This window comes from Salarias fasciatus, chromosome 22, assembly GCF_902148845.1.
Source record: "Salarias fasciatus chromosome 22, fSalaFa1.1, whole genome shotgun sequence".
Lineage (NCBI taxonomy): Eukaryota > Metazoa > Chordata > Actinopteri > Blenniiformes > Blenniidae > Salarias > Salarias fasciatus.
In genome coordinates this window covers 26141533-26164936 of record NC_043765.1, presented here as the reverse complement: position 1 = coordinate 26164936, position 23404 = coordinate 26141533, and the positions used below count along the sequence as shown (strand labels likewise).

Below are 23404 nucleotides of genomic sequence, written 5' to 3'. Positions count from 1 at the left end.
CTGGCTGAGCCGTTCTTCAAACCGCCGCCTCGTCGCTCCGGAAGGACCCTGCCGTCAATCCGAGGACGGCGGGGATAAAAGTGTCCGGAACTCTGGCGGCGTCGAGACGTTACGAGCGCCGGGGCTCGGGTTCGGTCTGACCGGGTTCAGATCAATACCGCGGCCAAAACATCCTGCAGACCGGAGAGAATTACGGCGCCTGCTGGAGAAGCTCTCTCCTCGCCGTTAATTCTGCCTGTTTTACACGATTCCACTCAAGGCGGTGGTTAAATCTCCATGTTGGCTTTATGGGCGATGCAGGAGGTTTACGAGAAAGTTGCAGCACTTCGGTATCATCCGGGTTTTGATTTGTGGGCAGAGGAGGTTCTCCAGTGGGAGAAGGTACTCCAAAGGGAGGAGGTACTCCAAAGGGAGAAGGTACTCCAAAGGGAGGAGGTACTCCAAAGGGAGGAGGTACTCCAAGGATGACGGATTTCTTTGATCCGGGCGGAGACTCGTTGCACCGACGCCTCTGACGGGGAACCAATGAGATTCTCACAGCGGTTCTAGAACTGTAGCGTGAAACGTGACGCTTCGCCGTGAAGCTTCTGGAGCAGGAGGATCAGCAGTTCAAGGGTCAAGGGGAGGCAGAGGTCTGAGTGGGTTCAAGGCGTTGGGAGCGCTGAAGACATGTCAGAGAAAAACCAGGATAGTCTGCTGTGAAAGGCACAGAAGCTTTTCTTCTGCCCCGTTCCTCGATGTTTTCAGATGAAAATGGAAAATTTCGCATTTTGGGTGACTGTTTACACGACGATGCTCAGAGTCGCTGAAAACTGAACTCTCTCGAAATGGCTGGAAAGATGGCTGACACTAGATTTAAACACCGTTTAACTTTCAATTTCCAACTAAATATTTGGCATTTGTTTTCTTTTGGGAATTTTGTGTTAACTTCTATATCTATCGTTAGACTTGATTAAAAGGCTTCTGACAAAGTTTAATAACAAAACAGAGTTTGAACAGTTCTGCAATAGAAAAGCAGAAATCACGCTGACTTCAGTAAACTGGACCACATCAAAGGTTCTTGAGTCCAGGTCTTTAAAAACCGTCTCTTCTCTCCAGGTCTGATTATTCAGGTTCACAACAGCTGATCTGTTGGTTCAGTCCTTCATGACCAGCAGAGTTTGGGAGTAACAGATTACATGTTGGCATTGTGCAATTAGGATACATACAGAAATGTACTGTAATCAGTTCCAGGTTTATCTGATAAAAACATGGATTATTGAGCAGAATTACTTTTGAAAATCAGACGGAATGTACCAGACATATGAGGCGTCCAGACATTGCGACGCTTTACTATGATAGAAATATAAAGAGTAGAGTGGCGTTATTGACGTACGTCGTGGTCCATACTGCATTGGAACTGACTGTTCTGTCCTGTGCCCAGCAGGGGGCGCAGGAACCCATAGGATGCCTAGACTACAGGAAACGACACCTTGGATTTGTCCTAGTCTTTATTTTTATGTCTGCTAGTGAAGTAATCCGAAAGTAACTAATGATAATCTGGTACGTTACTCTTTTATTTCAGTAAGTTTCTGATTATGTTTTCTGACAGGCAACTTTTTAAACATTTTTAAAACAATCAACCCTGGTGGCCACAGAGTGGACGACCCACACCGACTGAGGAGGAACCGCCCACTCCGGACAGACCCTCCCCCAGTTTGTTTTATTTATCTTTTACTTTTTAATTAAAAACCGCCCGCCGGTTGGTAGACCAGTCGTCTTACAATCGGAAGGTTGTTGGTTCGGTTCTCCATCTGTGCTGAAGTGTCCTTGGGCCTCTAGCTCCTGTGAATGAATGGGTGAATGTGATAACGCAGTGCAGAATATGAGTGCAGTCCATTTACCATTTACCAGTCATGTGACCTGAAGTTCTGTCCAGTGTAGCATTGTCACAAATGTCTCTGTGTTTTCAGGACCGCCTGTGGACCGTCGTCAGTTTTCCACGATCTGCAGTGAGACTGGGTTGTAAATGTTGACACCGTGCAGCGTGACGTCCTGCCGCCTCGTCAGTGCGACGGTACATAATGTCCTTTAACAGAACCTCGATGGTTTCTCCAAGCGTTCAAGCCATTAAACGGTGAGATTTCAGAGCGCACGCCATTCTCCTTATTTACCCTGCCGTCGGACGTGCACTTGAGTCTGAATTGCTGCGGGTTTTGAGGAGGTAATGGCTTGTTTTATGTTACGTCTCCATCACATAATCTGACCCATTAAGCCCATTAGTCCACACACTGTGCATAATGGCGCCGTGTTTTGGCTTGATTTAATAAATTCCCTGCTTAACGACGGCTTTTCTCCCGATCCATCCGGCCGTGACTGATGCTTGAGGAAGTACCGGAGCGGCTGATGGATCTCTGGTGCTCGCCACGCCACACGCCATCGCTGTTGTTTTGTTTTTTCCTGATGGATTAGCAGCTCGGGGAAGATGCTGACTTTTACGTGACGGGCTATTCAATATAAGGCTCGAGGGCCAATACAGGGGTCCAATGCGAACAGGATGATGGCAGAATTAACTTTAGATTCTTTTGTAGAAATAATCAAAGAGATTCTGGTTTCGGATCCGTCCACAACGCTTCACACACCTCCACTTCACAGTATTTTGCACCAAAAGGTTTCAATAAAATTTGCAGTGAGTTGAGATCGGAGTAAATGGGTTTGTAGTGTTGAGGTGTTGAGGCTTCACACACTGTCCTGTACGTACTGGAGACGCAGTCGTCTACCAGCCTGAAGTCAAAAACCTCTTTCTGCTGGAACTGAACTCTCCTCTTATCTCACCGTCTTTGTTCTGGTAAAACCCAGCTGGGATCAGACTTACATTTCCATAAATAAACAGTGTTTAGCATCCAGGAATCAGCATGAATCTGAATATAATCTGTAATTAAAGACATTCAGAAACACTCCACCATCAGTAAACATTAATTAGAAGGCCCTCCGGAGGCGGGGTCAGAGGTCAGCAGCAGAACGGCGCTGCTGGAGTCAGATAGCGGGACTTGCCAGCTTGTGTTTTGTCACTGCGGGCGTTTCTGTCTGCAAGCCGAGCCGAGCGGTGCAGGTAGAGATCGGCGATTCAACGTGGATTTCATGAAGCATCTGGTGGAAACGCCGTCGCCCGGCGAAGACGCCACTCGGGCCGCATTCGGCGAGGAGCGACGCACAGGAATTACTTTCTGCTAATTTTGTGATGAATGTTTGTTTTACCGCTTCTCAGGCATCATTCTTCAGATGTTTGCCTTTTTTCCAGTTTATTGATAATTTTCCATTGAAAAAAAATGGACTCATTTAATGGGATGGATCTATTTTAGTTTTTTTTGTTACATTACTGCCGACAGATCACTTCACTCCTTGATTTTTTTGCTCATTTCCACCATGACATTTGATTGAAAATGCATAAATTTTGCATTTCAGAAAATTTTTCGATTTATATGGAAATGGTAGAAACTCTCAAAACAAGCTCAAGATGCAATGAAATTGTGTTTTTAAAACCTAAAATCAGTATTATGATATAAATTTACACCAGAGTGATTAAGACGACCAGAATAAAGAAATAATACTTGCGCTGGCGGGACATTTCCCTGCCAGCACCCTCAACCCTGCTGAGAGTCATGGTGACACAACCAGGAAGTAGAGACGGGTTGGACATGGAGTGTGTGTGGGTGTGTGTCCACAGTCAGTGATAGGATGTTAAATAATCTGATGAATGAATGACGAAATGAACGAAAGAGTGGATCAATGAGTGACCGAAAAATTAGAAGAAGAATCAGAAAAAGAGTCTTGAAAAGAGTTGAAAGATGTTTTTAAAATGTTTAGTTTAGTGTACTGCAGAACACTTTTCTCAGTTTTTTTCATGTGAAATCAGCAAATAATTCATCTTTAATATTTGATACATGAAAAAAAATCCACCGACTATTGTATTTTTTAATTTTTTTTGTTTTGCACAAACTAAAAAATTGAACACAGAAGAAACACAACCTGAACAAACAACTCTTCACAAAATTTACAAACTTTGACATTATAGTTTGGAGTTTAACTTTACTGAAAGGAACAGGATAGAATAAAATGGAAAATTATAGAATATTGCAGAATCCTAAACAACAGAACAGTACAGACTATAAAAGAACAGAAATAAAGCACAGAACAGAATCAAAATGAATAGAAGAGAACAGAATGGTTTAGAAAACAATAGTATACAACAATATAGACAATTTAATAGAGCAGTATAGAAAACAATACAATAGAACAGTATAGAAAATAATAGAATAGAACTGGAGAGAATAGAATCATTCAGAATAGAATATAACATTACGATCCAAAGCAAAGAAAGTAATTTAAAATAGAATACAGTAGAAATACATTGTTAACCCCAGAAGGATGATCTTTACTGCTCTGAACCATAATAGAATGTTAACATATCAAATAGAACAGTAAATATTTGTTACTAATCAGTTTCAAGTTTAATGGAGACTGTTGTCCCGCTGGTGAAGTAACCAGAGAATCACAGGAGGAAGAAGTGATTTTAATGAGATTTTGAAAATGAAGATTCATGTTCTGATTTTCAATTCAACACAGGAAAATGTTTTTTTCTCTTTCTTTTCTATTCTGTTCTATTCTACTACATTCTATCATTGTACTCTATGTCGTTCTATTCTATTCATGTCTGCACTCTTCATCCTTCTAAACTCCCTCGGTCTTTTGTCTCTCTCTTTTTTGTGTGAATCTTTTATTTTCATTTCAGCATAACATTGCATGATAAATACATTAGATTACATTTTAGAAATGTATATTTTTAAAAAAACATACATAAAACACAGAGATAAAATAAAATAGAATAGAAATACAATAACATAAATAAATAAAAATAAAGGGTCGGCTAGGATGGGGTAATAAATATGTATTTTTCTAAGATTCTTAATGTTATTATCAATTTTTTATTCATTTGATTTATTTTTCAATAGTTTCTAGGCAACTTTGGAAATCTGTAGTTTCAAATACAAAAAAGGAGGGTAATTTCGTAAGCCAAATCATTTTATGAATAATTTTGCTAATATACAAGTCAGATTAATGATTTATATTTCATCAACAGAGAAATTAGGGTTGCTAAAGTAAAATAAAATATGTTTTTTGGAGTACTTTTTATTTTTTAAGTGTTCTGGAGATATATGGAACCAAAAGGAAGAGGAGTGAAAGCAAGGTGTTTTGCCTCTTTTCTTCCTCTCCTTCTCTCTCATCCCTCCATCCCTTCCTCCTTCCTGTCCTCAGACACTTCTCTTCTTTTCGCGGGAATCTTCCTGCAGGTGTGCGTCACGTGCGCGCCTCGGCCACGTGGAGGCGCCGCAGACCCGCGTTCCCGCGAGCCGCCGCTGCTCCGCGCCACAGGAGGGGGGAGGGGGAGGGGGAGGGGGGGAGAGAAAGTAGTGGAGCCGTTACAGGAGGAGGGAGGGGGAGGAGGGGGGCCCCTCTCTCTCTCTCTCGCTCTCTCTCTCTCTCTCTCTCTCCGCCTCAGCATCGCGGATCAGATGCTCCCTGTGCGGGCTGGGAGCGAGCAGCGCCGCGCGCACATGCATGGAGCTGCGCGCACAACTTGTGTCCACAGCCGCCGGACTTCTCTCCTGCAGGATTTAGCGGTCTGGACTTTACTCCTCCACCTCCTCCATCCCCTCCTCCATCACCTCCTCCTCCGCCACCATGCGTCCCGCCGCGCTGCTCCTCGTGCTGACCGCCGCCGTGTACGCGGACAGCATGGAGGGACCAACAGGTAACCGCAACTCCAGCAACACCTGCACTCTTCATCTTTTCAAAACTTGTCACGCTTTCAGCCCGCTGTCTGGAATCTGTGGAGTTTAAAAGTTGAGTGTTGGTCTCGTACTGAACTTTCTGGTCCTCGCGCTGCTGCAGCGGCGGCGGCGGCTCTGATCCTGTTCATTCCTGTGTGTGTGTGATTGGTCTCTGCTTCAGGACCAGCTCCCAGCCCGGGCTCAGCAGAAGTTGCTCTGAATAGAGACTCTGGACGCTGGATCCAGTCTGTTCTGCAGGAATCCTGATGTAGAAAGACGGTTTTTCTCACGGTCCGGGCAGACTGAAGCATCTTGCTGGTGTGTGGTGTTAGGAGCATGTGTGAGTGTGTGTTCTGGGGGGGTCTGGTCCCCCGTCAGGAGTGTGTGAGTGTGTGTTCTAGGGGGGTCTGGACCCCCGTTCTCCCCCCTGCCATGTGTCGGAGCATCTCTCCAGTGATGCAGCTGAACCTCAGAAGCTCAGCCTTCCTGACGGATCCCTGAAATGTCAACCAGGAGGTCCGGCTGTGCTGCAGCACCGTACAGATGAATCAGTAGAGTGTGTGTGTGTGGGTGTGTGTGTGTGTGTGTGTGTGTGTACCGAATACCTGACAGCTGCTCCGAACATCCTCAAACTCCTGATAGACAGGCAGAGGGGGGAAAAAAAACAACAACAAAAAGGCAAAGAGATTTGAGGTAAAAATACCTGGAAGGCGTAGGAGACGGGAGTTGAAACGCTCCCCGCGTTGGCCCAACGGCGCCGGGTTTCAACCCCTCAACACGGCCGGAGAGGATTTGTCTGGAAGGCCCCCGGACCGCCGTCCCCTGACGGACGGTCCCAGGCCCTCCGGAGGGAGAGCGCGCCCCTTGATCTGGCGGACGGGGGTATAAATAACGGCGGGGATCGGTTTCACTGCGGCCGGCAGCAGTTGGCGGACACACTGGTCCCCCTCTCACACACACACACACACACACACACACACACACACACACACACCCTGCCACCTGTCTGGTGAGCCGACACGCAACAACACCGGGAAGCTCTGTCCATGCGGGGTCGACACGGCGGGGTCAAGACCCGATCTTTGACTTTAATGTTGTTATTTACTGAAATCTGTTGAGGCAGTGAACGCCTCATGGGCAGCTGGAACTATAGTGAAGAAAACCTGCTAATTGGGTTTTAATTAGGCCTGTGTGATAAAATAATCCGATAATAACTTTTAAATTGAAAACTTTGAAGGTTTTCCTGATATGTGAGCAAAAATCAAACAATTATTACTGGAAATTACTACAATCTCAACATAAATGTAATTTTAATTGAATATTCTAACTCAGTGAAATATCCAATAAAACCTGTTGCATTATGGGTGTTTTTATGGACGCCCCTTGATCAGAGAGAGATAAGTGAGAGAGTTGCAACAATAACGTTACAGGCGCCATTTTTTGTCCAACAACTGTAAAGTTGCGTGTTTGAAGCCTGATATCACAAATTCAGAATATTATTTGAGGCTACTGAGTTTTAGTTTATACCTAATGATAAGTTAAACATGGCTGTTTGGCCTGATGGGCTGGATTTTTATGCTAAGAGCTTATTTTCAGCCTGTAAGAGAAACAATCAATCACATTATCAATAAGTCTTCTCGAACAACATCCAGGCATGTTGTTAACAGTGACCGAGGAAAATAATCATTACAGAGACGACTGCTGGACAAAAACCCAATGGTCACTGTCGCAACTCTCACCATCCGGCTCTGGGAGACGCTAATGCTAGCTCGCTAGCTAGCTTTAGCGATACCGCTCTCTATGAAACACGAAGAGTTGCTTGTTTATTTACGATCTTTACCCATTTTTAGCTCCAGAGTCAAACTTTCACAATAAAACTGTTTCCTGTTACAGTTAATCGAGTCTTCCAGTGAAAGAAAAGCGCGATGCTAACACACATGTTGCTTCACATTCGCGGCGGCGGCGGCCATGTTTGATAGAGAAGGGTTGATAACAGCAGTGACAGCAGAGCGACCTGGTCTCCCCCCCGAGGCTCAGCTGATTTAGCCAGTATTGATCTGTTATCGATCGGCGGACGGGATGAAGGAAGAGCTGCTTCTTGGCGTTTCGGTTGATGTGTTTTCACCAAGAAACCGAAACTCGCCACACTTCATAGTTCCATTATGTCTTCAGTGTTCCTCAGAAAAGAAGTCCAGAAATGTCATCATGACATTGTGAAGTACTGTAAGGGTAAAATGTGGTGTTGTGAAACATAAGGCCCGTGGACATTAGCCTCCAAGCCGTGCTGTCAGGATGACATGTTTGAAACTTGTATAAATTTAAATATTGTTTTTATTTGTACTTTTCATGATATTTTCCATGATTAGAATTAGCGTCATGTTGAGATTTTAGCAATTTTCAGTAGATAGTTTGGTTTGGTTTTTGTGAGAATATCTATATTTTCGTCAGGTGTACTCTGTGTTACAACAAATTACAAACTTAAAAGGTTTAAATTTAAAGGTTATTATGACAGTGTTTTATTAGTCTGGTCAATTAAAGATTGACGTAATTCTTTGCACCCAAAATTGACCAACTTGAACACATCAGCGACGTCCAACATGTTTTAGTTTTGGGGTGGGGGGGGCGTCACATGCACCCTGAACAAAGTAGATCCATAGTGACCTTTCAAATTAAAGCCACTTTTAATGACGCAAAATACACTGAAATGTCTGAAAAATTTCTCCTGTTGCATTATGGGTGTTTTTTTTCAAACTCCAAACTCCTGTTTGCCGCTTATAAAACTTAGCTAGCTGTCATGGTAACACAAAGGCCAGACTGGTAAAGAACAGTAAATAAGTTATATGTCAAGTTACTCATAGGGCTTCAAATATAATAAATGTTACTTTTATTTCCATGTTATTTTATTATCTCATTAATGTTCATATATTTTGAATGTATATATATATATATATATATATATATATATATACACACATATGTATGTATATGTTTATATATATATATATATATATATATATATATATATATATATATATATATGTATGACGTTCAGCTCCATTGGTGGGTAGCGAGAGTGAGACATCTACCCTTTACATACAGATATGGGGGTCAGTGTTGCTGTGTCCACTAAAAAGTTGTTTTCTTTGAAATTTGGAGCATTTCTTGGCATTTGGAGCCTCTTGCGGTCTGGTTTTGGCCCTCAGGCCTCATGTTTGACACACCCGCGTTAGTGTCAGTATCAGGATTCAGGTCTTTTGGTTTATTTTGAGAAATAAATGGAGGCTTTCACGCCGCTCAAGGTGTAAATGATCACAGACTGACACTTCCTTTTAGCTTTCCGGTTCAGAGATGATGGTTGAAGTCTGCTGAAAACGCCACGTCTTCCTCGCTTTGTGTTTCTCGCCGATGCCAGAGCGGAGAGAGTCCGTGGAACGGCGAGTGTGTGACTGCTCAGGTGGAACCTGTTCAAGAAGTGCGAGCCGAAGAGGTGATTTGATGTCGGGATGAAACCCCGAGAGAGAACTCTCAACGCCGACGAGCGGCTCTGAGCTCGCCGTCCGAACCGGAGGTGGAGACCGCACACAGGGTGGGCTTTTCACGGTCTGCTGGGATCAGGCGGCGGCGGCGGCGGCGTGGATCCGGCTCGGTGCTAATCCTGCTCTCCTGGGGCCAACGTGGAGGTGTGTGTTCGTTCTAAGCGGTCGTCCAGGAGGAAATAGCACAAAGACTCCTCCGGTGGAGAAATGGCGCCGTAGCATAACGGCTACACCATGTTCAAGAAAATGAGTCCGCCGTAATCATGGCTCATGGTAATGAGGTGGCAGAGAAACGAGGACTAGTCCCACTGCGGGGGAACGAGTGGAGGAAGAAAGATCTGAGAAACGGACGAGTCGGAGACCAGAACGATAAACAATCGGGGGAACCGCCCATGATCTGAACGCCGGGCGGACGGCGCCTCACGCCACAGGCCGGTTAAATAAACCGCCTCCGTACAGGTCGGACCGCGGGCCGCCATCTTGGAATATTGCGTCATGGCGACGGAAAAAAGGCGCCTCATTTACATATAATTCTGTTCCCGAAGGTGAAGAAACCGGCCGGTTTATTTGGATTTAAACTTAATTCCAAACAAAGTTTTCAGGCGTCCACATGGTCACTTCAGAGCAGAATTAAGCTTTATTCAGGTTTAAAGAGGAATTAAAAGTCCCGTGTAAACACACTGAGTGGCTCCTCTCCTCCACGCCGATGGCTTTTGAGGAATTTTAATTGCCTGGGCCGTTCTCTCCGTTCGCCCCGTTCGCTCCGTCTCCCAGCCGGTGATTGGCGGCGAAGAGCAGCGACTTGTCGAAAGGTGTTTGACAGAGTTAAAATGTGACTTTCCTTCCTTTATCTTCACAGTGGAAAACTTTGTGGGTTTTTTTTTCTGTTCTTTTCAAAAGTTCTCGGGCCTGAGAGTTCCTCCTGACTCTCCTACCTGTGGAAGTGATTGCTTCTGTTTATCTGGAAATGATTTCTTCTTATCGGGGGAGGAGTCCGAGCTGCCTGGAGGCAATTTCTGTCCCGGACTGGGTGAAGCGTGGCGTGGAGGCTGAACATCCTCCTCTGCTTCTCTTATACTCATTGGTTTTATCGTGGGTTGTCTATTGGGCGTCCTGATCGTCAGTAACGTGGAAATATTTCAGGTACCGATCAACAGATTGGACTCTGGTGCCGATTATTTGATGTATTTGTCTTCAAATGAGAGAAAATGTGAAATCAAAGCCATAAATAGGATCCCAGGGAAAATGAGTCATTTATAGAGAGCTTGTGGTTTGAACGGAGTTCCGGCTAATCCGGTCCGTCGCTGCTGCTTCTCTCTCCAGTAACGCGTTTTCTGAGGAATCACGCTGACGGACGGTTGGGAAATTCTTCCAACTCCATTGACGCGTATCTGGCAGAAACACTGCGACTTGACTCCCAGTCCTGGTCCTGGGCCCGGTTCGTGTTCTGAAATAACAATCCATCTTGATCATCAAACTCTTCACCATGGTCAGGTTCATGTGCAGCAACAGCGTTTCAGAAAAGTTGCATTTTCCACCGTTTGCATGTAGACGGAGTCGTTGCGTTTTCCAAACATTTTCACCGGTTCCAAGCAGCGTTGTCGTTCAAACGGACCGCAAAAATGTCCCCGCTTTCACCTGGAAGGTCCAACAGATCACAAACACATCACTATTATTTGATGTTTCAGGTGAAAACAGAATTTTTACATTTTGGTAAGCGAAGAGGACGTCAGTGTGGAAGTTCAGGAGGACATGGTTCAGAGTCACGACACAGTAGGCCATAGATATATATGTACGGTAATGTTAGAGAGCGTATATATGAGATGATTTGAATTCCAGGCTGCATATTTTCACATCAGCTCTGTCTCTCTCACGGTCGAAACCTGCGTGAATTAATTTTTAATAACGGGAGAAGCGAGAGGGAGGCAGTCCTTCTGGGCCGAAATCGCCGCCGTTTGTGCTCGAAAATAGAAAACGTCAATAAGTAAGAGCTGCCGTGATTGAAGTAACTGTTTTAGCGTGGTGCACATTGTCGAACCTCTTGAGTGGATTCGGTGGTCGGGGGTTCTGCTGCAGGTAAATCAGCGGAGGCTGCTCGCCGTTATCGGTTTGTATTTCTGGACCACCGAAGGAACTTTTGAAAGCGGTAAAAATTAGAGCGTTCCATCAGACGTGAAGTCCTGGAAAGCAGATTGATGGTTGATACGAGCGTGGAGCGTTTGAGGGCGGGTTCCTCGCTCTTCCAGGATAATTTGTCGGGCGGTTGAGGAAAACATTTGCTTTCGGCTGGCGGACTCGTCCAGCGCCGTTTGACTGGCAGGTGGGATTGATGGTGTTAGATTCCCGCCGGTCGGAGTATGTATTAGGGAGGAGATATACGGCCGCTGATGGCCGCCTGTCCCTTCGGTCCGGCCGCCGCCGTTAAACTCCCAGATTTGTCGGCGCCCGCTGACAGCCCGGGCGTGAAGAACGTCCGCGACCGTCCCTCCGCCGCGGCGTGTTTACACTCCGAGCCGCCGCCCGGCCGTGAAACCTGCGGTCCGGGCCCGTCGCGCCGGATGACGGGACGGCGGCGTGAGACGGGGGTCAGCGGCGGGACGCCGTGCTCGTCAGCAAGTGTCACTCCGGATCTAGATGACATCTGGAGCCAAACTGCAGGGACGGCGTTCCTCTCGCTCCCTTCGCTTTTCCCTCGCTACGACTCAAGGGAAAAAAAAAAAAAAATGCCAAAAGCTATTTCTTTTCAGCTCTGCTACCTTCGTTCCTGGACTCCTTATCTCTCAGAATTTTTTTTCTCCCATGTTTAGCCCCCCGTGTCATTAATGTAGAAGACGAGGGAGCCGATAAACTCAAGTTAGATTAACTGCCAAACTCACTCCTCCATATCTTACACTGCAATTTTTTATTTTTTTGGAAGTTACCAAGAAAAAAAAAAAAAAAGGAAGGCAGTGATCTGGAGCGAGACCCGGGGTGCGTGGGTCCCCAGGTAGCTGTAGATATTACACTTTAAAAAGTAGGCGTTTAAAGTTATCAAACCTGTGGGCCTCGGCGCGTCCCTGCGGCTCGCAGGACATATTAAAAGTTGAAGGGAAAACTTGTGAAGAGAGAGCGAGTGAGGAAAAAAAAAAAAATCCAATTATTAAATAAATAAATGTGACATGCCCCTCACCGGAGTGAACAAGGGCACTGTGGCAGAGCCTGTCAAGGTTAGCGTTGACCCATCTGTGCACAGCGGGGGAGGTTATGCAGCATGAGCAGCAACACCTGTGTGTCTGCTCTCGCCGCGGGACGCCTTCCGTCGCCGCCCCCCCCTCCTCAACTCCAACGCTGGACCGGCGCCAGCTTCTCGGCGCCGCCTTGCGCTGTGATGGTGCACGAGGAAGCGTCCTTCAGAGTTGATCCCAGCAGGGAGGCTACTCTTCCACTGCTTTTAAAACAGCTGATAGAGACATGAAATGCTTCGCTAGCTCCTGGAGTTAGCCGGTCTGCACCTCCTGTAATACCACATTCAGCCACAGGGTGGTGTGACGAGTCACCGGAGAGCCACCGAGTGTCACCTAAAGTCCCCAAAAATGATTGTTTCTGGCCATGGGAGTTTGGAAAAAATGTCAAAGTATCACAAGGCAGAGAAAACATTCAGGAACCAAACCGGGATCCTTCATACGCTTTAAAACAACTTTGCCGTCCTAAACCGCGCTCCGATGAAGACCGAATGTCTTCAAGTGATTCCAGAGGAATCGTGGATCTGTCACGCTCCGGCGGATCAGATACTGACCGAGACACTCGATGCTTTTCCTCATGTCCATTTCAGTGTGGATCGGGTGTCCTGCTGGAGATCTTTTGACGGAGATCAAGATTAAGGCCTGACACCGAAACCCTGGAGCGTGGTGAAGGCGTTCCCCCGTTCCACTCTGGGAAATGCCTCCCCAAAGTCTGCCTTAAAGTCGATAATTCAACAAAATGATCTCCTCCAGAGAGAACACTGAATTCTTCGTTGTATTTTGTGAAGAACAAATATGTTCTGTAATGTCATTGGAGTTTTAAACAGACAGTTATCGCTTCTTGCTGTGAAATTATCACTTAGATTTAGGGACAGATGTTTGTTGGAGTCTAATATACCTGGTCATTTTCGTCGTTTGTCTCCAGCGTTCAGTAAAACCAACGTTAGCATGTTCGCGGTACAGTGATACAGCAGTAGGGTACCACCATTTTCATCCAAGATCGGGTCAAGTCATGTTTTTTTCGGGACGCCAGTATCATATTTAAAAGATCAGTGGTAGAACCCGGCGAGTGTTCAATTCCTGCAACACCAGAGTCGCCTGGACCGGCGGAGTTAGCTTGACGTGGATCGTTAGCTTAACTGTTCAGTGGACCTGGGAGGATTTGACTTCTTGGTAAAGAGTTTCAGGGCTGACTGATCCTCAGCAGAGAGACGCTGGAGCAGAAATCTCAACCCTTCATGAGCCAAAAGAGCCATTCCTGCAACTTTCCACCAAGTTCAGTTAAACTGGAGCCATCAGATGTATTTTAACCTTTGAAATTAGACTAACACAGCTTAGACAGTTTTAATACACGTACAAAACTGTATCTAATGCTTCTATAATTCATTTTAGCTGTTTCACTTTTCTATTTCAGCATTTTTTTTATATAGACAAATTCAACATTTTAGCTGTTTTAATCCTTCGTAAGCATGTTTTGAATTATTTTGACTCTTAGAAATTCTTATTTCAGGGTTTTGGAAGCCGTTCTGCCATTTTTCATCTCTAATTCTTGTGGTTTTAGCTATTTTTTCACCAATTTACGAATCCCTTTTGAGTCTTTTCAGAGTTGAGAGCAGATTGGATTGAGTGTTCCCTCAGTGCCGATTGATGTGAAACATTCAGAGAGTTTTCAGATGGAATTCTGCTTGTTTTCTTCACACCTGACACCCGGATCGAGTGTCATGAAGGACGCCAGCTTTTCAGGTTGTTGTTTTTTCCAGCTGTATTTATATATATATATATAAAAACTTGGCGGATGCGGTTTCTCTCGGATCCGGAGGTCGGAGACGTTTGAGACTTTCGCCGCGCGGCGGTTTGACAGGCGTACCGGCACCTTGACACCGATCGGAAAGAACGTGTCAAGGCTGCGCCGCGCCGAGAGTTTCAGAGTGAAATTAATAAACACCTCCGGCGCAGGCGGTGCCGCCGAGACTCGAACCCTCGACCCCGGCGGTGTGAATGCTTCATCCGCCCGTCTCGGCCCTCGCGCCTCGCCGTCCCATCCGTACGTCGTTCCTCCTCTTTCAGGTATTCGTTCCTTCTTCTGGTCTCTACCTCTGAAACCCTCATGCTGTTTGATGAGCTGTCTCTCCGGCGCCGCTCGGAGCCGTGCCGGGTTTTTCTCAGCCTTCCCTTCCTGAATCATTGATTTTTCCAGCAGAGGCTTCACCGGTGCAGGTGGGGAAAGGGAGGAGCACATCAGTGGCGAACGGCATGGAAGCGAACCGATGCTCGGGTTTCTGTCGACACCTTTCATCAAGGGAAGATGAGACTCCTCCACGTTGGCCACCAACCCCCCCCACCCTTCCTCCTCCACCCTAATCTCAGCTTCAATGGCGTCCGAGCAGATGGCTCCGAGTCCGGGGCCGCCGATAGATAAATAATAGGCCAGGAGAGGATGATGAGGCCGGCCCAGACGCCCGACCTGACCCGTGCCGGCTCTGCAAAGAACGCTTTGTCTGCCCTCCAACGGGCAGCCGCTGTTGACATATGTTGTTTGTGAGCTGGTTGACGCCGCCTCCCGTATATCGACCTAGAAAAGTGGCGACAGCAGCAGAAAGTTGGCCCTCGCAGGTTGGCTTGCTTTTTTTTTTTTTTTCTCCTTCCCTTCTGTTTCATGTGGATCTTTAAAGTATTTTAAAGAAAAAGTCTCCTTCAAGGGCAAAGCAGAGATTCTGGACTTTGAGTGAAACATGGGTTAGTTGGGAAGTTAAGCCGTTTGAAGGTATATTTTTCATTTAAGGGGAGATTTATTTATTTATTTATTTGCTGCCAAATATCAGTTTATTTGAGTCCAGATGAACACACATTAATTCTGCAGAGTTGTTAAATTAATTTATGGTTTAGTAGAGTTTCGGATACTTTTTCTTGTTAAGAATAAATGCTCATAATTTGCATAATGTAGCATTAAATTACAAAAAAACACCAAAACTTAATGATCCATCCCAGCAGAGCAATGCTTTAATGTCCTTTCAGTATAATGCAGTTATTTTTTAAGTTATGCATAAATCATCAAATTGTTAAAGAAATCGCAATTAAACTTCTTTATGTAGCACTTTAAATACACATGAAGTATAGAGGAGAACTGTTATAAAATAGTTTAATTAGTCTTTAGATACACTATCAGATATTGAGAAATTATTGAGACTTTAACCATTTAAGTATCTGACTTCTTTATCATTGAAATGCTGAGCTGGAAACAGACTTTTGACTTCTGGTTTTGTTTGGAACAAGATCGCATTTCAAATTTATGGATTAAATTTAGGTAGGAATGGCATTACTTTAGACCTGCTCCCATGAATTTGGACAAGGTGGGTTGTGGAGTCTGTTTACAAGACGCTACTGTTGTGATAGACGATAACACCTGTAATAACAATCCAACATGGCCACACGTCCCTACCAGCGTACATGTTCTCCCATTGTTAATTGTGAATCATGAAAACTACAGTGCTTTTCAGCGTTTCTTCCATTTCCATGTAAAACTTTCTCAGTTTGACCTTCAAAATACTGTCAATAACTATTTTCATTGAACTTCAGACACACAGGCATTTAAAAATCACATTTTTTGTCCTGAAAATGAAATAGAAATCTACTAAACGTCTGCTCACTCCAGGTTATAACAGGTTAAAAAAACCAGACGTTCCAGTGTCCTTGCCCTCCTTTGATGGACTGTCCTTCAACAATCTGCTGAAACCAAACCACATACCCAGCAAATGTAGATTTAGCTTGGATAATGCTCCCGTTATGAAGGAATTCATAGATTTGTGTCCTGTAGGTATTCCTCTGCGCCTGTTAATTTATGGGAGTCGTAAACCTAAGTAAAGCTTGCCGTCAGCATAACTGTGGAAGAAACATTGTACTCACTGAACATAAATAATAAAAAAGACTGCTACCAAATATCAATTTATGGGCGCGTGGCAGAAAAAAGGCCGCAGCCTGACAGCCGGAGCCACGTCGGAGTTTTCTGACTCAGCCGCCGCCAAAGGTCATTTATTACGCTTTGTAATGCAAATCAGTTACCTGATTTGCAGATCCTGCTCGCCTTCTCTACATATTTTATGTCAAGCACTTAACAAAGAGGCGACTTTAGCTTGTCAGTCGCTGCTTAGCGAGAGGGGGGGGGGGGGGGGGGGGGGGGGGGGGCATGGGGGGGGCGGGGGGAGGGGGGGTACGCGGCGACCCTGAGGAATGCACATACAGAACAATGCGTGACATGTTTGTCATTGTTATTCCCCGCAGACGCTTCGCACATAAATTGCTTCCCGGCTCTGAATCTGCTGGGGGGGGGGGGGGGGGGGGGGTGTAGGGTAGGGGATGATGGGGGGGGGGACACGCCCACGCCGTTCCTCCGCCGGTCTCAGACATCCCTCTAATTGTGTGCACACAGAAAGTAGGCTACGCATTGTTTTTTTTTTTTTACCTCTGCTTAGCACCCCCCCCCCCCCCTTTTTTTTTGTGGAAACGTTGGCCAACTCTCACCACCCACCCTCTCTCCGGATGGCAGACCTGTTGTTAATTAAAGCTGCCAATCACAGAGAGGCAGCGGAAGACGCGGCGGCGGAGAGCGCAGAGGGAGGTTCCTACTCCTCTTCAAAGCGCTCTCTTCTCGCCAGCGTTCCGTCACGTCTTGATTTTTCTAGAGGCTGCGTCCGAGGCCTGAGGGCGCCGACTGAGCGACGGCCGTACGCCGACGACGCCGTGTTGTCGGCGTAAGGAATGGAGTGACAGCTCTCTAACCAGTTCCACACCAAACTTGCGGCGTCCTTGCCGTTTTGCCCGTCCGACGTCTTCGACCTCCCCCATGTTTAATGAAACCCGTCTGGAGAGGGACTGTGCTACAAGAAGTCAGGGCAGATCTGGAGTCGAATCCCTGACAGGAGGTTTAGCGCTGATGGTCCAGAACCGATTGGAAACAGTTTCCGACGGGACGCTTAGCGGGCTTCTTCCCTCACGTCGTCGTGCTGACCGCCACATTCCGAGACGCCGTACTGTAAATCCTGATCCAAGCAGTCTGCTGCTGAGTGAAGCTGATTGTCTTGGATTTAATTGGGTTGAAGGCCCGCTCCAGCGGCTCGCCTACCGGAACGCTTACCGTAGAGCAGATGCGAGAACGTCCCCCGCCGTCGGGACGAGAATCGCGTCAAGGCCGTCTGAGGAAGACGGACGGTGACGGGACAGACGGGCCTGCTTCGGGAAGCGGGAAGAGGGAATGTGTGCCGGCGTACCGACGCGCCAACCGCCGCCTCCACAGTCATGCCTGCTCCGAGTGCTACCGCTGCAGCTCATGCCAAATACCGCAGACTGCAAATCTATAGAAGCAACAGCTTTTAGACCCATCGTCAGTTAAAGAAGTCAAGACTGTAAGTTTTGAGGCTAGCAGGGGTTTCTAGTTCAGGGGCCACAAACGGCTCAGTTCCATCTTAGTTGGACCAGTTTTGTGAAATACACATTTACTGATATCGATATTGGCTGTTAATATCGGAGCAGTTTTACTTGTCGGACCGATATCGGCAGATACCGATATCAACGTTGATATATCCTGCATTTCTTTAGTTTTCTTCCTCATTTTTATTTTGTTTTTCACAATTGGAACGCCTTTCACATTGTATAGAAATCAAAATACTTTGCTGAGGTCTATTAAAGATCTATCATGTTTGTTATAGTTAAAGGTGCATTAAGGAGTTTTACAACCTTAAAAATACTTATTTTCCACCATAAACATGTTACACATTTTTAATGATGTGTACAATGTGCCCTGACATATTCATTACAAGTACCTCTAACAGCGCTAAAGTGTCACTTGAAAGTCACAGTGCCGGTCCGGCACCAGAATTTTTTTGGGGAGAATTTGAAAGGAATGACGTAATGCGCGCTCCGGCTCGTTAGGTTTCATTTTGTCTGCCATTACTCTGCCAGATGCTTAGTGAGCAACAACTGAGCAGGATCTTCCAGAAAGTAAGAACAGACTGGCTTCTAGCACTGCCACAGCTCCACACAGACTCCACCAGGTAGAAGAAACTTAAATCTTACTTGAGCGCTTCTAAACGAGCGAAGACGGAGTCCCCCTCTTCCGTGCACGGGAGCCACAGGGACGAGTTTTTCACTAAGCTGCGTTACGCCCAAGGCCTGCAGGGGGTGCTGTTTCGCATAAAACGTGCAAACTCCTCAATGCACCTTTAAGGTTTTTTGGATACATACATTGACACGTTAAAAAATGACCGATACACTGTGCATTACTAAATAAACTCTTTATTTTAAACTTCACTGCGTTGTGGCACAGTGTGTACATGTTGAAAATGTGCATATTTTTTGCAAAAACCTATCGATTAATGCAGGAAATGACTCCAGTCTCTGCATAAAACCAATTTTAATCATTCCTTCTGGTGAAAAAAAATACATTTAAATTTAAGAGATTTGTTTGGATTGCAGCCTTTTACAGGCCGGTTTTGGCCCGCAGGCCTTATGTTTGATACAGGGTACTCTTTTGGAGACACCAGATCTCTTAATCCATCCCTCCCATGATGTGATGAAACCATTGGGGAGGTGTTCCTTCATTAGACCCTCCAGTTGAGAAATCTTCCTCTATTTTCAAGTAAAATGCTTCAGTTTGCTTCATCTGTAGAGCAGTTTGAAAATAGCTCAGAAATCTAATCATCTTCAGCAGTTTATTTCTGAGAAGAGCCAAGCAGACTGTTATTAGAGAAAGTGATCAGACGTGTTCAACAGTTTGACAGAAGATGAACAGATCATTAAGTCCAGCCCAAGCTTGACTGGGATCTGGTGGCTTCAGGAAGAATGAATGTGGCGGTCTGTCCGAGCGGCGGGCTGGACGGAGTGACGGATGTGTGGGTGGAGGCTCTGCGTGGACACGCTGAGGGGGGACAGACCGTGACAGGTGCTGCTGACGGTGCAGATCACTGGCTGTGTCTATTAGAGTGGTGCAGAGGAGGAGAGTGGGGCGCCCGGCCGTGCTTCCTGCTGCCTCTCGGTGTAAAGCAATGCTACGTGCTAATGCTACTTATGCTAATGCTACTCCTGCTACCAGTTAGCTGGACACTTACCGCAGAAAGTGACTACAGTCTCAACATAAAGCCGATTTTAATTAAAAGTTCTGGACAAATATCCGAAAACACCGTTGCATTATGGATGTTTTTCAAAGCTCATGGCTTTGAGGCTAATGCTAGTTTTGCTAGCTTTCATAGCAGCATCACTGATTTTTAACTCGAATCTCTGTTCTGTGGTGTTCAATAAAATAATTATACTTTGAGGTTTTTTTTTTAATTTTTATTTTGCCGCATTGGACTCTATTAAGGACCAGTTTTGGCCCACGGGCCTTATGTTTGATGCCTTCTATGCTCAAGTGAGCCTGAAGCCTTCTGATTAGCCCGCTTTGAGCATCTTGTACATTATGTAAAAGATGTTTGAAACGTAAAAGATTTCTGAGATGTGAAGTTTAATCAAAAGGACACCGACTCATTTCCCGCCAGAAAAATACTAAATTTTCACCAGATTTTTTGGGGGAAATGAAAAATGTCCCAAACACTACTGCTGCCATCAAATAGCATGTTATATTTACAACAATAAAAATAAAAGTCTAAATTGCAAAAACAACAACAACAAATAAAAAAATTCTACTTCTTTATAGCTCCTTGCTCGCAGCTACATTTGGACGGTTCACTTCGGGCGAAATGTCTCCGTTACTAGCTCACATATTCCGGGCAAGTCAATTTTTTTTTTTTTTTTGTTAATATAATATGGAGCGCTGTGAGATTTTTCTGTATTGTTTTCAGTTTGTAAAGCTCGTACAGCTACACAGCTACAGTGTTTTAGCTTCTGCTACAGATGCTAATCCCTGTGCTAACACAGTACTTTTCTAAGCGGAGTCGTGAAGTGGCGTTTCCTCCCCGCTCGCTCCTGAAAGCCTTCAGATTAGCGTCAGGGTTTGTTGCCGCCCGAGCAGCACTTTCCGAACGTTCCCTGGTTTATTTCAGCCGAACCTCCAGTACCTCTTTAGCTGCCGTGTTTAGCGAGTGTTCTGCTGTCGTCTCAAACGATCCTCACAACTGTTTAAAGCACTCCTTTTATTTTTTAGGTTCCTTCGCACCTGCCGAGAGAAACTCCAGGTGATCGCTTCAGTCCGCTCTGAGAGCTCCTGGGATATTCAGAGCAGTGTGATTTTGAGATACTCATGATTAAATGTTCCTGCTATTAGATTCGTCTCTGACAGATGGAGAGACGGTAAAAATGCCATTAAATCACAGCAGATGGCATTACACGCTCACATTCGCCGACAAACTATAAAACCCAAACTTACCCAAACTTTCCCTTCATTCTTCAGTTTCTAACTAGTTTTTGGTGACTCTCTGCAGTTTTCTTCCAAACCATAAAAAATTTAAAATTCTGAAACATTTATTTATGTTATTAATTTATTCGTTCTTAATTCTAATTATTATCGCTATATTATTTTCTGTCCATTCATTTATTTTTACTGGAATGACTGAATGAAAGCGCAGCAGTTTATTAAGTCATTCATTTTTTAAATTATTAATCCATCCATCCATTTATTGATTTATTTACTGAAATGATCAAAAAACGAGGCCGTGGAAAATGCAACAACTTATTTATTAATTAATCTATTTATCTATTCATCCATTTTATATATTTGTATAGGAATTTTATTGTTTATTTATCTATCTTTTATTTATTCATTTGATTAACAAAAGAAAAAATTTAAACATTTCAATAAAATACAAAAAAAAAAAAAAAACACCGTAAAAGATAATTAAATTAAAAGGGAACAAAAAAGAAGATTCTAAAGAAAAAGAATAAAATGTATACATTTAATTTATATATATATATATATATATATATATATATATATATATATATATATATATATATACATTTATTTCCAATAATGAAATAACTCTTCTTTAGATTCCATGGATTGACTCTGTCATGCAGCGATCTCTGTTTTGGTTCAGGTTCTAGCTGATTTCTCTCTTTCTGTAAATGTGTTCTGGATGTTGACCAGTCCAGTTGGTTTTGGAGTTTTAAATATATCTTGCTTTACAAGATATTTGCTGTATTTCTGCCTTCCAGTGAGAGAAAGTTTACCCCAAGTGTTGTGTGAGTTGTGTGAGTTTCTGACGGTGTGTAGCAGCCGGCGCCGCCGGTTCGGCTCCCTGGCGGTTTTTTTCTCGAGCCTTGAACCGCAGATCCAAAGCTGTGCCGCGTGGGACCGACTGGACCGCCGCACACCCGGCTCAGGACCGACCTCCACCTTCCCAGACCTCTCCCCGTTGGGGGGGAGGGGGGGTGGAGGGCGCCGGTGGTGGGCTTCGCCTCGGGCTTGTTTACTCTGCCCCGAGCACTTGAGCAAGCGTCCACGCCGCAGAGAGGCAGAAAGAGCCCAGCACACGTGGGTGTGTGAGTTCTGACCTAGCCGGGGGCTTGAATAAAAATGTCCGGTAATTGCCTGATTCTGTCACCCAGATGATTACCACAGGTGTTTGAGCTGTCGCAGCAGCCTGTGGAGCTTTGACAGGAAAAAACAAGCCTTTTTTTTTTCCCCCCACCCAGATTGTTCAAAAGACTCTGCATAAGGTTATAATGATTAGGCAGGTAGGGGCCCTTTCGCTGTCGCCGACTTTGACAGTTGGTCTTAATGATGTTGACATTTCAAATCTGCTCGGGAGGAAATGTTGTTCGCGGCAATCGCCCTCTCCCTTCGCGTTATGAAAAACAAAATCACTGGCATGTGAAATTTGCGTGGCAGACGAGGAGGGGCGGGAATGGGTGGGGGTGATTGTAGCGAGAACTGGGAGGAGGGCGCAAGTTTTTCTTCTTCTAGTTGATTAGGCAGCTGAGATCGTCCTTTGTGACAGCGCGGTAGACGGCGAGGGGGAGGGGAACCGGCGCTCCCCGGGGAAGGCCTTTTGGGTTCGGACCGGTTTCAGAGGCGCGGGTCCATCCGGACACCAGACCGGATTCATTCTGAGGATTTGAGACCTCGATCGGAACGGCGTGGTTTGGTACCAGAACCGGAGGAAACGGCGTCGAACCCTCGTTATCGGAGACGGAAACGGAGGGACGAAACAAAGAGACGCAGTGATGGAGGGAAAGTGCGAGGTGGAGGAGTGAAGGACGGCAGACGGAGGTTGGGAGGGGATAGAGAGCCTGTTGTCCGCCGTCTCAGCACAGCGGAGCCACTGTCTGCAGCTGCATGGGCCCCGTGGCGGAGCTCCATCTCTGGGACCATGTGCACCTCTATAAACGCCAAATTCAGCAGGGCCCCTCATTGATGTGCGCAGCGGCACGAGGCTCATTGCGTACTGGTAAAAAGGCAGCACCTCTGATTTGTCGTCTTTGTTGCGATACAATCGATGCAAAGTCATCTCGGTCCACTCCGCGAAACTGGGACTGCCGTTCTCCCTGTGGAAAACTTCTCCGAGCGTCTGAGCGTCCAGAAGAGGAGGGAGAACCGGAGGAGTGTTCGCTCCGCCGGCCCTCCGCTGTCTCGGCCTTCTTTCAAAAGTTGGCAGCACCCGAGGGAAAACCTGGTTTTTCTGGAGCGGGTGCAGGAGACGGGCTTCTCACTGTTTCCCTCTTTAGATGTGAGAGTTTACTTAACGGCGCCTGTTTCTTAGTTGAGCTCAACAACTTTTCTGGGGCATCTTCCCCAAAGTGTCGCCCGGATCGGTACGAAGCGAGGACCGGAGGTCGGCGGTGATCAATGGGCGACGGCGACGGCTCCGTCCTGAAGGACCGCGGCGGCCTGACCTCGAAGTGAAAGTGA

At 45.7% G+C, this 23404-nt stretch overlaps 1 protein-coding gene across 1 annotated transcript in view; it reads left to right on the top strand.

Moving 5' to 3' along the window:
• Positions 1–5691: 5691 nt before the first annotated feature.
• LOC115409847 (receptor-type tyrosine-protein phosphatase U-like) overlaps positions 5692–23404 on the top strand; it is a gene marked incomplete at its 3' end in the record, with an annotated part of 218143 nt that continues 200430 nt past the window's right edge. Inside the window, 1 exon segment of the mRNA XM_030121130.1 lies at positions 5692–5791. Coding sequence (XP_029976990.1) covers positions 5722–5791 — 70 coding nt within the window.